The sequence below is a fragment of the Spea bombifrons genome, chromosome 6, assembly GCF_027358695.1.
Source record: "Spea bombifrons isolate aSpeBom1 chromosome 6, aSpeBom1.2.pri, whole genome shotgun sequence".
Classification (NCBI taxonomy): domain Eukaryota; kingdom Metazoa; phylum Chordata; class Amphibia; order Anura; family Pelobatidae; genus Spea; species Spea bombifrons.
Genome location: NC_071092.1, coordinates 25,195,857 through 25,213,598, shown reverse-complemented (window position 1 = coordinate 25,213,598; position 17,742 = coordinate 25,195,857). Strand labels below are relative to the sequence as shown.

The following is a 17,742-nucleotide window of genomic DNA, read 5'->3' as shown; positions in this document are numbered from 1 at the left end:
CATGACTGTTATTGTTATATTTCATAATATAGTATCTTTCCCTAGGCTTTGTCCTATCATTATACGTTACCATTACTTTAGACAAGAGAAGGGGTCGTTGGGTTATCACAGCTAAATTTTAGATCAGATCTCAACTTTTAGGAGAAGATGCTAAAAAACATACACCCTACACAGTGCATTATTGAGTTAAAGTTCTCTGTTCCTTACATGATAATAATTATGTTAAATGATTTTTGTTATTTTGCTTTTTTAATTTCTGAAATTCTTTCTAATCCGTGCTAAATTATTTATTTTTGTGCATCTGTGATCTTAGCATGGGGGCATATAGAACTTTACTTTCCCAGCTGCTTGCACTGTGATACACCAGAGCAGGGCCGGCCTTAGGGGTGTGCGACCTGTGCGACCGCACAGGGCGCCATGGTTGCAGGGGCGCCTGACCGGGACTTAGATTAAAGCATCGTTTTTTTTGTTTGTTTTTTTTTTAAACTTTATTTAACATCATTGATGTTAAATAAAGTTTAAAAAAAAAAAAAAACGATGCTTTAATCTAAGTCCCGGTTAGGGGCGCCGCTTACTCTCCGTGAGTCCGTCGCGGTGCCAGCATCTCATGTTGAGCGCCGGACTATACCGGCGCTCAACATGAAATACCGGCAGAGCGAGAAGACGGATGCCTCCCGCTCTTACCGCAGGACTCCGGCAACAAGGTAAGTGGGGGGGGGGTAGTTTGAAGAGGCAGGGGGGGGGTAGTTTGAAGGGGCAGAGGGGGGGGTAGTTTGAAGGGGTAGAGGGGAGGGGTAGTTTGAGGGGGGGTAGTTTAAAGGGGCAGAGAGGGCGGGTAGTTTGAAGGGGCAGAGAGGGGGGGTAGTGAGGGGGGCGCCAGAGGAGTAGTCCGCACAGGGCGCCACAATGCCTAAGGCCGGCTCTGCACCAGAGATGTTTGTTAGGTAACTGCATTGCATCTAAGCAGAACAATAGAAACATCTTTTATACTGGCCGTCTGCTTCTTCTTTTCACCTATACTGTACTGTTAAGACTCAAGAGCTCAACACTGGCCAAAAACTTTAAAAGTACCACTCCAGTAGAATATAAACTAGAATAACCTTATAGTCATTGAATAGATTTGTTAAGTTCATTTTAGATTTGTAAGAGGTCACCGGCTCTATCAATGCTGCAATACTACTAGGGAGTATTGCACTAGCATCATTCCAATGAATCTGTAGCTGTAGTGCTTACCGTCACCCCATATTCAACCTTAAACACTTAAGCCTCCTACTTACAAGCTCAGGTGCCCGTTACAGGCACAAATACCTGACTAAATATTTCCTTTTTTTATATATATATATTTTTTGATGTTTTCAGTATAAATTAGTAATATTAAAAGACAGAGAAAAAGGAAGAGAAACATATGTACAAATTATAATAAATAAAATATTTACTGTTTCATATACATTATATAATTTCATATAGTGATATATTTAGCATTCATACAAGTTTGCGGTAAACTAAACAACTAAACACTATAGAAAATATAGGCAGTCAAGTTTGCGGTAAACTAAACAACTAAACGCTATAGAAGATATAGGCAGTCAAAAAGTTGGAAGAGAAAGAAAAATTGCCAAGGAAAAAATAAGAACCTCTTTAACTTTTAAATTTGGTCATTTTCAAGCATTAGGCTTCACCAGGGTAACCAGATTACATCATATTTTTTAATATTGTTCTAAAAAATGTTTTTCCATTTGATATTGGTAATTGATTTGATTTAGTACATGTGGCCAAGTTGGAGGTTCTTCTAGTTTCCAATTCCGTGCAATACAGATTCTTTTGAGCCATTCAGAGGTAGACCTGCTTGTGTGCTTCGGATAATTGTCCTGCTGCATAGCCCAACTGCACTTGAGCTTTAGGCAACTATCTGATGGCTGAAAAGTCTCCTTTTGTGCTAGAGAGCAGAATTCATGGTTTCATCAGTTATGGCATGTCGACAAGTCCCGAAGCAGCAAAGCAGTCCTAGACCATCACACAACCACCACCATGTTTGACTATTGTATGATGTTCTTATTGTGGAATGCTGTGTTAGTTTAATGTCAGATTTAACAGGACACTCTTTTGACAAATGTGAGAACATCCTTTGTGTTTTTTGTCAGGTGGTTTTCCTATTGTGGAATTGTGGATACTTAAACTAACTGAGGCAAGTGCGACCTACAGTTCTTTACATGTTAGTCTGGATTCATTTGTGACCTCTTAGATGAGTTGTGCACTCTTGTAGGAATTTTGAAATGTCGACCACTCCTGGGAGGGTTCATATCTGTTCCAAGTTTTCTTAGATAACCATGGTTCGCTGGTGTCGCAGTGCCTGTCAATGACTTTATTTCTCACCTGTTCTTGAATTTCTTTAGATCACTGCATCATGCTGCTTTTTGAGACCTTTTAGCCTACTTCACTTCTTTTTAATTGATGTTTAGATTCAACAGAGCTGGGAGTAATCATGCCTAGGTGCGTCTAGTAAAAGGAAACTCTAGTATCAATTAAATTTGGCAATTCCATTTACGTAGGGCCAATAGAAAGCTTTTTTCCTTCTATAGATGATATATTCATTTAAAAACTACATTTTCTGTTTACTAATGCTATCCTTTACTATCTTTGTCTAATATTAAAATTAGTGTAATGATCTGAAACACCTAAGTGTGAAAAATATGTAAAAATAGAAGCACTGTATCGGAATAGCCAAAATTCATTTTAAATTGCTCTTTAAAAGTGTTCCTTAAAACCTACTTAAAAGTTAAAATTCTATATTTCTATCTGTGTTACTGTAACTATTGCACAAACTTAAAAAAGTTAATTATTTAATTGTGTACCCTAAACTTGCTGACACAATCAGTGGTGTATTTACCTTGGGAGCTGCCCTTGAGCAGTGCCCTTTAGTCGCTTTCCAGCTCTGTGGTCAGATCTCCAGTACACTAAAGGGCACTGTGTGCCTTTAAGAAACAGAGCCCTGGGATATGACGTCCATGCCTTCTGGTGAAATCTTTGGAGACTGTGCTCAGCCGGCACAGCCTCCATAGTGTAAAAAGGATCGGTTCCCTGATTAACTATTACATTGTACTGAAGCCAATGAAGCATTAGTAAAAATATGTCTCATTAGGAAATGACACACACAAGCTTTAAACCACAGATTGATCTCCTGTCTGGCACATTATGGGAAAAATTATCATTATCCAACTTACTAAAATTGAGGCACATAGCATTGAAGCTATTCTTAGTTTTAAAATAGCAATATCACAGCGACACAAGGTACATTTGTGGACATACACTACAGTGTGCTTTCCTGTCCTGTTGCAGTAAGACGCTCCTTTGGAAGATTGTGTCAAATGCAAAATGTGTACACAGGTAAAGTCTGAGCAGAAAACAGTCTGTGTTGGTTCTTAATTGTTCCCAACAAAACTGCTAGAACTGAAGACGGCAATTATATTGGCCCTCCATTTGTATTCCTTTACTGAACTTAACATTGTAGGCTCAAGACAATGGAATATGCAGTCCAACAGCAGGTCTAGGGTGATGACTGTTAGCCTGTTACTGTCAGTGAATGGGATGTAGTATTCATTTTGGTTACAGATATCTTATCTGTACTTTGGGATCTTTCTAAAACCCTGTCTGAAGAAGCATATATAACATGATGGCAGATAGTAAATCATTAACTATATTAAGTAATTCTAGATTCTGTAAAACTGGAAACTTTATTGGGACCTTTGGACTCCTTGTGTTATCTTAAATTTTCTTAACCACTACTGCTGGAAAGATGTGCCCAGCACCCTCTCCATAAAGTAATACATCCTTGCATGAAGTATTAGTAAGTGTATGTAATGTATTGAACCTTAGCTCTAAAGTCTTACATGAGTTAGTGCATGCTCTCCATAATTTAGCACAGAAACATTTTCTCTTTATGCTTTCCGGTAACAGATGTTGTTGCTCTTGTGACAGAAAGCTCTCTACTTCCTTTAAAATGTTATTGTTTAACTACTACTAACTGTAGTTACATTTGCCAATTGCTTCACTACTCAGGTTTGGGGTGCATGTGTTTAATGGCATAATAAATTCCTATGCTCCAATGCAAGCATATAATTTAAAAGTTTGCAAAGTCTTTTCACATTAGCATGTAAACATGTTTACTTTATATTTGTGGCCCTAGAACTGCCTGCCAGACACTTAACACAGCCTAATGCAGAGCACCCTTCGTCTTCAGCGACTTACCCTCTCCTGGTTCGGGCTCAGTTCCTGTGTACCTCCCCTCTGAGCGAGAATCCACCAGTTGGAACTGACAGCTGCTTATGTTTTTCTCAATGTCCTCAAAGTTTTTCACAAGAGAGGAGTTTAGAACTGCATGGAATGTCTCAGGCTTCACCTTTGTCTCCTCTGATGTTACAGGCAACCCTTGCTTCAGCCAATTCCTTAACCCACCATTCAGGATGGACACCTTATGGTGCCCGAAAACCCTAAACATCCACCAGACCCTTGGTGCATAGTACATACCAAGGTGATCAGCATCGTAAATCACAACATGGCTATTGTTGTTGATGCCAAGGTTGCCTACATATTTTGCAAAGCTGGACTCACTGGGCAACATCACTTCATAAGGAGACTCCTTGTCTTTACATTCATCTATATCAAAATACAATGCACCTGGAATGTGCTGCTCAGCAAACTCTTTCCGTCCATCTCTGATCGGAGGGAAATAAAATGATGCATCCAATACCCTTAGGGATGGTGCAGACTGGTGGTTTTTGAGGGCTCCTGCTAGCCAGTTTATAGAAACTAAAGCCCTGGAGAGCAGTTGTTGTGTCATGTTCTCAGAGACTGGGGAGAAAGCAGTGAGCTGTGTTTTCACATTGGATTAGATGGGGGCAGGACACTCTGCTGGCAAACTACTCTGGGCATCCTATTTAGGGGCAGGGCGACACTCCCTTGCTTGTTAAGTTTGTGTTTAACCGCCTTCCATGCTGGAAGAAACTGCAGTTATATTTCCTATAAGCCCCTACTGAATGAAATGTGTTTTGTGGGCTGTTATGCAAAAACTGCTTTTGGTAAGTGTATAAAGCAGACTCAATCAAGCTTATATTCCTTTTTTTATATGCCCATTAACTGCTTACAGGGGGCAGTAATGCTTGATTTTAAAATAAATCAGTGAAGCAATATACATATATATATATATATACTGTATATTGCTCACTTTAAATAGTAAACATTACATTTACTGGCTTATTTTGTTACTTTAATGCAGCATTTACTATTTGTGAACAGATCAAATTTAATAAAACTATAAGAGAATATGAAACTTCTGGTATAGTAGCTATGTCGCAGTGTATATGTCAGATTCATGCATGTGTGATATCATGCCTAACACCACCCACGATAGGTGGGTAATGGTGTCACATCATAGACCCACGTTAAAAACCCCCGTCTCCTCTTTTCCTGCATGAAAAGATTTGACAGCCTCACTAAACAGGACAATTGCAGAGAAAATACATTTATTGGTCTATGTAATAAACACATGCATGACTAGAAGTACTAGCCTCTGCCTGGAGCCCTCACCAATATTGACTATCGTTACTCATACAGTGTAATTATGGTAGACTCTGGGAAAAAGGTGTCAACAGGCAATTCACGAGGAAACAATGGAACAAATTGACGGGTTTGGCTCACCACTGCACCATCAGTAACAAAAAATTTCTTATAAGAAATTTTACAAATTATTCTGGTCATTCCTTGTTTGCAATCACAACAAACATTCAAAAGAAGGATAATAGCTGTTCTGTATTCTCCACAGCCCACATTCTATTTTACTCCTATAACTACCTTAAAATATAAAAAGTATCATATTTGCTTGATTCTAAGATGACCCCGATTATAAGATGGACCCCCCCTCCAAAATTTGAATACTATTTTAGGAAAAAAAGAAAAAGCCTGAATATAAGGCTACCCTATAGGAAAATTTTTTTTACTAGTAAATATTAATTCACATGTAAACTATTTTTTCAGTTAATAAAAACTATGATTGAGAAAAATGCACTTTTGTTTTTATTTCCTTTTATTTGCCAACCTGCCCACCAGTTCTACACATCTGCCCCACGGCTTGCTACTCTGCCCCCCAGATATGCCTTATACCCCCCTATATGCCATTCTGCCCCCCCTGATATGCCTAATACCCCCCCTATTTGCCCCCCAACTAACCATGCATCCTTAGCCTTGGGCCCCGTGCTCCAGATTCCCTTGTGTCAAGTGGGGGCAGCTGGTGGACATCTGTGTGATGCGTGCAGACAACCTCTACTGCTACCCGGCTTACTTGTTTACTTTGGATTATTAGTTTATTACATTTTATTAATTTTGTAATTTGTATATATTTTTGGAATTATTTCCTTTGTTTTCCTTTTTTCTTTATGTTGCTTAATTAATGTATAAGATATTGTTCATTTATATATTTTTATCTTTGCATGTTTTTTCATTATTTGGTCTAAGACAGGGGGCTTTTATTGGGGTTATTCTCTAGACTCTAAATTTTATTATTTGCAATGTATTCACCTTTGTGCATTGGTTTTTACTTTTTTTTATATATATTATACATTGATACTTTCTATCTGAGCAAGGAAGCAGTTTCCATAGAGATTTGATGTCCTCTATATTCATGTTCCATTCCATCAAGCATGACTGTTATTGTTATATTTCATAATATAGTATCTTTCCCTAGGCTTTGTCCTATCATTATACGTTACCATTACTTTAGAAAAGAGAAGGGGTCGATGGGTTATCACAGCTAAATTTTAGATCAGATCTCAACTTTTAGGAGAAGATGCTAAAAAACATACACCCTACAGGGTGCATTATTGAGTTAAAGTTGTCTGTTCCTTACATGATGATAATTATGTTAAATGATTTTTGTTATTTTGCTTTTTTAATTTCTGAAATTCTTTCTAATCCGTGCTAAATTATTTATTTTTGTGCATCTGTGATCTTAGCATGGGGGCATATAGAACTTTAGCTTCCCAGCTGCTTGCACTGTGATACACCAGAGATGTTTGTTAGGTAACTGCATTGCATCTAAGCAGAACAATAGAAACATCTTTTATACTGGCCGTCTGCTTCTTCTTTTCACCTATACTGTACTGTTAAGACTCAAGAGCTCAACACTGGCCAAAAACTTTAAAAGTACCACTCCAGTAGAATATAAACTAGAATAACCTTATAGTCATTGAATAGATTTGTTAAGTTCATTTTAGATTTGTAAGAGGTCACCGGCTCTATCAATGCTGCAATACTACTAGGGAGTATTGCACTAGCACCATTCCAATGAATCTGTAGCTGTAGTGCTTACCGTCACCCCATATTCAACCTTAAACACTTAAGCCTCCTACTTACAAGCTCAGGTGCCCGTTACAGGCACAAATACCTGACTAAATATTTCCTTTTTTTTATATATACCGTATTGGCTCGGATATAGGCCGCCCCCGTATATAGGCCGCACCCTAAAAGTTTGGTGCTTTTTTAAAGAAAAAGTTTTTTTTCTTTAAAAAAGCACCAAAAAAAACATGCTGCCACTCTGTCCCCCCCCCGAGATACGCTACCACTGTCCTCCCTCCCCGAGATATGCTGCCGCTGTCCTCCCTCCCCGAGATACGCTGCCACTGTCCTCCCTCCCCGAGATATGCTGCCACTGTCCCCCCTCCCCGAGATATGCTGCCGCTGTCCTCCCTCCCCGAGATATGCTGCCGCTGTCCTCCCTGCCCGCGATACGCTGCCGCTGTCCTCCCTGCCCGCGATACGCTGCCGCTGTCCTCCCTGCCCGCGATACGCTGCCGCTGTCCTCCCTCCCCGCGATACGCTGCCGCTGTCCTCCCTCCCCGCGATACGCTGCCGCTGTCCTCCCTCCCCGCGATACGCTGCCGCTGTCCTCCTCTGCCCCCCCTCCTCGACTTACCGGAGCAGACTCCCGGGTGTCTTGCGGGGCCGGCGAGGGACATCTACACAATACGCGTATGCAACTTCCGGTACCGGTACCGGAAGTTGCAAGCGCGTATTGCGTAGATGTCTCCCGCCGGCCCCGCAAGACACCCGGGAGTCTGCTCCGGTAAGTCGGGGGTGGGCAGAGGTAAAACGCTTAGATAGCCTCCCGTGCCGGCCCCCCCCCCGTGGGAAGTGCTGGCAGGGGAGGCTGTCTGAGCGTATCGGGGAGTAGGATACGGGTCCCCTGCACCGCTGCGGGGGATCTGTATCTTAACCCCGCTGCCTGCCCGGCGCCCGGGACTGCATGTCCCGGGCGTCGGGCGCTAGACCCCGAATATAGGCCGCACCCCCACTTTAAAAACTTAAAGTGGGGGAAAAAAGTGCGGCCTATATTCGAGCCAATACGGTATATATTTTTTGGCGATGTTTTCAGTATAAAATTAGTAATATTAAAAGACAGCGAAAAAGGAAGAGAAACATATGTACAAATTATAATAAATAAAATATTTACTGTTTCATATACATTATATAATTTCATATAGTGATATATTTAGCATTCATACAAGTTTGCGGTAAACTAAACAACTAAACACTATAGAAAATATAGGCAGTCAAGTTTGCGGTAAACTAAACAACTAAACACTATAGAAGATATAGGCAGTCAAAAAGGAGGAAGAGAAAGAAAAATTGCCAAGGAAAAAATAAGAACCTCTTTAACTTTTAAATTTGGTCATTTTCAAGCATTAGGCTTCACCAGGGTAACCAGATTACATCATATTTTTTAATATTGTTCTAAAAAATGTTTTTCCATTTGATATTGGTAATTGATTTGATTTAGTATATGTGGCCAAGTTGGAGGTTCTTCTAGTTTCCAATTCCGTGCAATACAGATTTTGGTTGCTGCTAACACATTAATAGCCAAGCTTGAATTTGATTTGTTATGTTTTTTTTCATTTAATATTTATTATTTTCACATAGAAAAAAAAAGAAGAAAAAAAACATGAACACAAATATAAAAAGACAAACATGCACACAGAAAAAATATATATATATATTATAAGATATCTGAGTTATGGGGAGTCCATCTTCAAACATTTAAAACTACTATTTAAATTGTATATATCTAGAAGAAGATGACCCCCCCCCACATTGCATCTTCCTAGATTGAATCCTAAAACAATACATGACATAACTTACAGTACATTTACATACAATGTCGGACTGATGGAACCATAAAACCTATCTTTACCCTGCTTGGTGGTCACCAAACCCCTGGGAAGTAGCGCCATCCATTCCTCCACAGCGCCAACAGATCTTATTGTTCTGTGGGAACATCCTTGCCTGTCTAGTGGGGACATAATACCATCTGTTTATAACTTGTGTTTCTAACAAAGATAAATCATGAACCCATTTTGTGGCTCTAGCAAGGGGGTGCACCATTCATCTCGTGGTATCTGAACACTTCTCCCATTTCAGAATACTTGGAATTGTTATAGATGAGTGATCTTTCATTCTTACACAAGTAACACATTTTGCTGGTAGTTTTTTTTAATCGCCATATTTTTTGGAATATTTTAGAGATTTCTTCTATTATTTCTCCACCAGAGGGATCTAAATGATTTTTAGGCAATGTTTTATCCTATATATTTAAAAATATTGGAACTGGAGAGATTATATTGATGGCTCAGTATGACAAAAGATTTAATCTTACCGTCTATTAACAAGTCCTCAAGGCCATCAATGCCTGCTTGTATCCAATCTTTAAGCGGAAAATCCTCAATTAAATATTCTAGAGTTTGTACCTTCAAGGACGTAATTATTTTGTCTTTGAGCCCTAATTCATTTTTGAAGGCATACCATGCTGGGATAATTGTCCCCAGAATCATATTTTCCTCTCACCATTTTTAATGATTCTATAGATTTTAATGACCATATGATGGATTTTAGGTCCTTCACCCCGCATGCATCGGATTCGATTTTATACCAACCTTCTACTACATATGCCTCTGAATGAGTCTTGACTATGTGGGACAGTATACTGGCCTAGTAATATTGTTTTACTAAAGGAAAATCTGTCCCACCTTTAGTAATCTTAGAATTTAAGGTATGTCTATTAATCCTTGGTCTACTAATCTTCCATACAAAATTTTGAAAACTTGTTTGAATTAATTCCAGCCAACTAGGGGGAATAGACATTGGCACCAAATGAAAGAGGTATGTCCACCTAGGCATGACATAAGATCTTAGAGTGTTAATACGTCTCCACCATAACAGTTCAAGCTGTTTCCATTCTATCAGTAATTTGTTAGTTAATTTTAATAGATGTAGAAAGTTGATCTCCATAATTTTATTGATGTTTCTAGGAATTTTAATACCTAGACAGACATAATGCCCTTTGAGGTTCTCTCTCCTAAATGTCCTTTTTTATTTGGTCAGCTTTCCCTTTATCAATATTTGTAAAATGGGCTACAGTCTTGTTCAAACTTAATTTATAGTTAGAAACATAGCTGCATCTGTCCACATAAAGGCATTCATAGAGTTCAGAGGATTTGTCAGTGAAATAACGACATCATCTGCGTAACACGCGACCTTTAGTTCTTCCTCTTTAACCTGAAGTCCTTTAATATCCTTGTTTCATCTAATGTTAATGGAAAAAGGCTCTAAAGACAAAATGTACAGGATAGGGGAGAGTGGGCACCCCTGTCTAGTTCCATTTTGTAGATTGAACCACTCTGAGCAGATACCTGATCCTACTACCCTAGCACTGGAGGCAAAATACAGGGACATTATTGCTCCATGTATCCAGTCTGTTATTCCAAATGCCCTCAGGACCTTACTCATAAGGTCCAAAAACAGGGTCAGGAGGGGGCCTTATGTCTTCTTGCATCTAATAAACGTCTTATATGATTACCGGAGTCCCTCCCTGGGACAAAGCCAATTTGATCTTTATGAATTAAAGAGTGTAATACCAATTTCAATCCCTCAGCCAATATGGATGAGTAGAGTTTTATATCGTAATTGATCAAAGAAATTGGTCTATAATTTACTTCCTCCGGAATTTTATTTTGTTTCAGGATTGGGATGATATTAGACTGAAGTATCTCCCTAGGGCCCAGAGTTTTGTACTTTACCAGTTTATCAATTACTTTACTTGATTCTAATTTCTGTAATGGTCTGTTCAGAATCTTCTGCTCTTCGGATATAGTTGGAATATCAATTTTTGACAAATACTCTGTTATATTCTCCTCAGAGGAGTTCTGAATATCATCTATTTCTTTCCTATCCTTGGCTGATGGATTTAATTTATTTGGAGAAGATAGGTTGTAGAAGGAAATGTATAATTCTGACCTTGATCTTCCTAACTTAATCTTATTAATCTTTATAAGGTGGCCCCTTATAACTGCTTTATATGCAGTCCAACTAGAGACATGTCTTCTGATCTATTATTTAGATAAAATCTATTCTGGAATAGGTGTGGTGTACTCTAGAGAAATGGGTGTAGTCTTTCTCCTTAAGATGGAGAACCCTCCAAATATCGTATAGGTTAGCTCTTTGGGTGATATTTCTAAATGCTCTTGATTTTTGATCAAATTCTTTGAGACTTCTTTATTAGGACCCACTTGCTCATCTAACTCTATATCTTGGATGCAATTTAAATCCACTGCAATCACCAGGACACCTTCTTTACCCTTCTCCACTTTATCCAGAATTTTAGAGAGGGCCCTCAAAGGTTCTGTATTTGGCAGGTAGATATTAACCTTTGTAAATTTCTCCTCATTTACTGTTCTGACACAAATCAAAAAACGTCCCTCTAAGTCTAGATTAATATACCGTATTGGCTCGGATATAGGCCGCCCCCGTATATAGGCCGCACCCTAAAAGTTTGGTGCTTTTTTAAAGAAAAAGTTTTTTTTCTTTAAAAAAGCACAAAAAAAAACATGCTGCCACTCTGTCCCCCCCCCCGAGATATGCTGCCACTGTCCTCCCTCCCCGAGATATGCTACCACTGTCCTCCTCCCCCCCGATATGCTACCACTGTCCTCCCCCCCCGATATGCTACCACTGTCCTCCCCCCCCGATATGCTACCACTGTCCCCCCCCGATATGCTACCACTGTCCTCCCCCCCCCGAGATATGCTGCCACTGTCCTCCTCTGCCCCCCCCTCCTCGACTTACCGGAGCAGACTCCCGGGTGTCTTGCGGGGCCGGCGAGGGACATCTACGCAATACGCGTATGCAACTTCCGGTACCGGAAGTTGCATACGCGTATTGCGTAGATGTCTCCCGCCGGTCCCGCAAGACACCCGGGAGTCTGCTCCGGTAAGTCGGGGGTGGGCAGAGGTAAAACGCTTAGACAACCTCCCGTGCCGGCACCCCCCCCCGTGGGAAGTGCTGGCAGGGGAGGCTGTCTGAGCGTATCGGGGAGTAGGATACGGGTCCCCTGCATCGCTGCGGGGGATCTGTATCTTAACCCCGCTGCCTGCCCGGCGCCCGGGACTGCATGGCGCTAGACCCCGAATATAGGCCGCACCCCCACTTTAAAAACTTAAAGTGGGGAAAAAAAGTGCGGCCTATATTCGAGCCAATACGGTATTTAGTCTCTATTTTTAGTCTACTTGAAAATGCTATCACAACTCCTCTTTTTTTCTTGTCTTCTAAAGTAGATTGAAAAGCATGACAAAATTGTTGCCCCCCCCAGCTTATCCATCTTTCAACAACGGGTCTCCTGAAAGAAAACTAGATCAACCTTATCAGGAAACCATATACTCTATTTCTTTATATGGGTGAATATAGGACCTGGATGAATATGGGCCCTGAAAGGCACTTAACCATTGATATTACTAAGTTTAGCCAAAACCCTCCTCCCAAGAGGTAGCCCAACAAGCATAGTTTATATATACATATAAGTCTCAATCTCTATACTTCCTGAAGCTCCCAGAGAGAATTATGGAATAAAAAGGACTAAAAAGATAAAATCCAATCAAAACCAATTAAAGTTTTAAATCGTTTCAATTGGTTGATGCCAGAGGAGGCCCCTGCAGGCAACCAATGAAGTTGTTCTCATGGCCCTTTAACCCCTGACGGCGAACCTACGGATTTCCGCTTCCTTTAACCCCTGCGATCCTGCGTAGATAAGGCTAGATGGGGAAGGGACCAGGGAGATTAGTAGACGAAGACGATCACGAAGATTCTTCGTGTTGTGTGTCTTTGTCTACATTTTTACCGCAACTATCTTTTCTTCTTCATGTCTTCAGAACCGAAGACGAATGTTCGCCCGAAGACGAATGCACAAGTCTACTAACAAGTCTTTTAATTAGTTTTGTATTTGTGATTTCTTCAGAGATACCTCTTATTCTCAAGTTTTTGCTTTTGGACCTATCTTCTAGATGTATTACCTTGGTTTCCATATTTTGTACTTTCGTTTTAAGCTCTTTATTCTCCTTTTTAACATTTTTAAATTCAAGCTGTAAAACTTGAATTATATTAGATTGAGATGTTAAGTTATCAGAAATGTGCGCAATTTCTTGTTTCAAAGTGGTTGTGTTGGTTTTCATCTTTGCACTGAGTTTGTAGTATAAATCATTTATACTTGTTATTTTAGTAATGTGAGATGTCTGTGTAGCTTCAGGGTAAATATCCATATTGGGATCATATAATGAGTCAGAAATGTCTTTTTGAGAATATTTATATAAACTAATCCCTTTGGGGAATAGTATGTGGTTAAAACGTTTGTTTTCTCCATGCTTAGTCTTTTGTCTTTCCCTCTCCTTTTTAGGAGCCATTTTAAGGTGATTATGTTTCCAAATTAGGTTCAGATTTCCCCTCCTGTTTGATTTTCTTCACCATCAAACCAGATATAGGTCCTCATAAGAAACCATTCAGGGTTTTAACAAGAAAAGAAGAAAAGGTTCAAATATAATTTAGGTATGGATTTCTCAAAGGTACGGCACAATTGCTCAAGAGGCAGATAAAGCTCAAGATATTTTAAAAGATCCACTAGATCTAGAGTTCCAATTTCCTCAAGGATCTCTTAGTCAATACATATTGAAACTCTATAACTCGTTCAAAGTATATAAGAGTAGGAATTTTATTTGATTCTTAGTTTACTTTTTATTACTTCAGTAGCCTTCAATAAGTGGAAATTTAATTAGGATATACATTTTTTTTCCTTCCTATCTTCTCCCCTCACTTCTTTCCTTTGGTTATTTATGTTGGAATTTATTAGAATAGAGGGTCAAGTAGCTTAAGTTAACAGAAACATAGAAATATTTCTTAGTATACATACTCTCACATTCTGTGTTAATTTTGTACTTTAGATAACTTTTATAATTATTCTTTATGGAGAAGCCATACAGATAAAGCAGGGTTGATTTCTGAGATATGTGGAGAACATACCTTTTGTCTAATTTTTTTTAAGGTTAATATGCTGGCCTTATATTCAACCCCTAGGGAAAAGATCTCAGGTCCCCTTTTAAATTCGGACTTTTTCACTATTACAGATGTAACAAGACAATGCTGTCCTTTAGCTGCCTTCCTATTTGGATTGAGTATGGAAACCACTGGCTGCGTTATTTAGGAACTCATCCACTGTTAAAGGCACCACCACACTTATAAAATCTCTCTGTATGCTGATGATGTTTTTCTCTCTTTTCCCAGAAAGCTCCATCCCTGAGTTTATATTAATAATTAGTTTTATTTAGTAGCTTCTAAAATTATAAATTGAATCTTGACCCAAAGATTAACCTGCTTTTAATCTCCGTACCAACGTAATGAGCTATCTATAATCTTACCAAATACAGCTATCAATTATCTATAAAAAATTGCTCAGATCTGAGGCAATCGGTAGCTTTAGACTATGAAACTCTGCTAACCATCAGAATTCTTCAATTATCTTAGCGTCAGACATTTTATATCCCTGCAACCGATCGCTCATTTGACAATACGCGATGAGTTCCTGCCCAAGGACAATCAATCTAAGCTTATCTACAAACTACATGTGTTATTTGATAGAGTTTTGCCAAAAAGTAAATCTATTTCTATTAGTAAATCGGAATCAGATTTTGGAAATGACTTTCCCTTAGATGCCTGGTATAGATCATGGAGTTTGACAAGGAAAGCAGTTCACAGTTCATCAGTTCATTTCCATGAATTACAGTTTAAGATATCCCATTGTTGGGACATAGTCGCAACTAAACTGCACAGATTTTATTCCAATGTATCCAGCACATGTTGGTGTTGTGACAGAGCAGAGGGATTGTGATCTGCTCCACTTAAGAACAAAAATTCTCATCTTTAACAAATTTGGTTCAAGGCATCAATTTTTTATTGGCAGTCAGGATCTTTTTTGCTTGATGCTAGAAAAGATGGGAAGTTTCATTTTGGATTGAAATTAGATCCCAGATTAACTAATTAATTAATGTCATTCTTTTTTTACTCTTTCAATAGAATAAAAAATATAACAACATTTGGTCCCCATGGTAGAATGCCTTAAACATAGGTCTCTAACCTTTTGTGAGTTGAATGCACTTCTGATGGCATGTCCTGTCTTATGTTATTGAATTTTCAGATCTTTCTTTTAAAGTAATGTCTATTGTATATTATTACTTTTTTGTGTTGTTCTTAAATACTGTGTTCTTTTTTTTCTTCTTTCTTAAATGTGCAATCTGTAACATTTAAGTCTCAAAGATTGTGGTTATTTGCACAAGTTTAACAATTTAAAAAAAAAAGTTTCTCACCCACCCAATAACAAATAGAGAAACATAAGAGTCAATGTATAGGGAGGACCATTAACAGAAGGAAGAGGGGAATGGTTTTACCCTCATACAGAGAAATGGTGAAATCTCACTTAGAGTAGGGTACACAGTACTGGAGACTGTATCTCCAGAAGGATATAGGTACTTTGAATAGAGACTGGTTTATGGATTGTAGGATAAAACTTACCAGGAAAGGACATGACAAAAATAAATAATGCTTAATAAGAGTTATTGCCTTGTGCTGTACACAAATTAGAGGTTTCGCTGGATATTTTTGAAATTCAAAAAAAAACAGCCCTAAAATGGTAAAAAATGTCTGCTGCAATCCCTGTATCTCAATTGTGAACTAATATACAGTACAATACATCTTCTCCAATCTACCCCACAAAGGGGGGAAAAACTCCACACTGTGTTGGACTCATCAATCACAGCCATAACCATCAATGAGACCCACCCCAATTTTTTGGCCACCTTTATATGTACCCTCCCACACACAGTGATATCAGAGATTTGTACAAAACCGCCAAATTTTGTTAAAAATAAAACTTGTACAAATCAGAATGCACAAGCCTAATAGAAACCCATCTTATCCATACAACAAAGAGCAGCCTTTTAAATGTCCTATCATTAGGATGTGCATGATTATTCTGCCCAATACGTTATCCCCTTTTTATCAGTCTGCACATGATTGTAATTGTATACTGGAATCATTAGTGTCCAGCTCATGTAAACGTGTGTTTACATGAATGTAGTGATTACCCCTTATGTACCAAAGGGTTAAATAGTGTTTTATCCAGCTTGCAAAACATATGGAGATGAGGATTTAAGTTATTTTGCTTCTATCCATTTTTTGTGTAAACATTACCAAATTATTTAAATGTTTTCTTGAAGTAATATAATATATACATTTGCGTGAAAAAGAAAGTACACCCTCTTTAAATTCTATGGCTTTACATATGAGGGCATAATAACAATCATCTGTTCTTTAGGAGGTCTAAAAATTAGGGAAATACAACCTCAGATGGACAGATACATATGACACATTACACCGTGTCATGAATCATTAAGCTAAAACTAGGCCAAAATGGAGAAGCCATGTATACAAATTAAGTGTACCTTATGATTCAATTGCGTGCAGAACCACCTTTAGCAGCAACATGTCAGGACTGGGTTTGGAACATAAGAGCATGCTATCTCTTGCTCGGCACCCTTACCAGGAGGTTCACAGAGATAAACAAGCAGGACATCCTGGTAGGAATGGAAGCATGAGAGTGCAAAGGATAGTCCAATAGCAATGTCAGGAACAGTCCAACAGATCAGCACAGGTGGCAATCAGCAAAAAACGGTAATCCAAGCTAGGGTCAGGAAATAGACAAATGGGGTTGTCCAACAGGTAAACCACAGGTCAGGTAACGGATAATCGAATATAGGGTCGGTAGCAAAGCGAGCAGAGAAGAACTGGGATCTGGAGTTCTATAACACACAGGAACCAAAACTCTGGAACACTGGAGTAAAGTGGTAACAGTCTGAGGTATCTACTCCTTCCATGTACTGGACAAGTTCCTCACTGGATTGGTTACCAGAAGGGTGTGCTTCCACAGCACCTGGTTCACTGTTTGTCTGTGTGAACATCATTTGTGGATAGCTGATGGTGGAGGCAGGCTTTACCTCCCCTCCACAGGTGTACAACAGTATGCTGAGGTCTAGGCAACACAGTCTTCCCTGGGGTCTCTTGTAACTTTAGACAACGACCTTGGCCTACCGCACTAGCAGGATCGCGGGTAAGCGCAGCTACTACAGAACGTAGCTTCAGGCCTACCACGCAATCGCTGAGCTTTTAGGAGGCTTGCAGAAACGGAGGACAGCTGGGGAGAACAGGTAAGGGTAAGAGGGGCATAACACCATTTATTGTTTTCTGTATGACTTTACCAGTCTCTCGCATCTTTGTGGAGTAATTTTGCCCCACTCTTCTTTACAACTTTGCTTCAGTTAATTGAGG

General features: G+C 39.2%; 1 protein-coding gene across 1 annotated transcript; it reads right to left on the bottom strand.

Annotated features, from left to right (window-relative positions):
* Nucleotides 1-4,210: 4,210 nt before the first annotated feature.
* Nucleotides 4,211-4,857, bottom strand: LOC128500916 (thiosulfate sulfurtransferase-like). The gene has a single exon (XM_053470287.1). The coding sequence runs from the start codon at nucleotides 4,835-4,837 to the stop codon at nucleotides 4,211-4,213; it is 627 nt and encodes a 208-aa protein (XP_053326262.1). The 5' UTR covers nucleotides 4,838-4,857.
* Nucleotides 4,858-17,742: the final 12,885 nt, after the last annotated feature.

Coding starts and splice junctions, on each gene's coding strand:
- LOC128500916 (XM_053470287.1), bottom strand. CDS start 4,837: ATGACACAACAACTGCTCTCCAGGGCTTTAGTTTCTATAAACTGGCTA.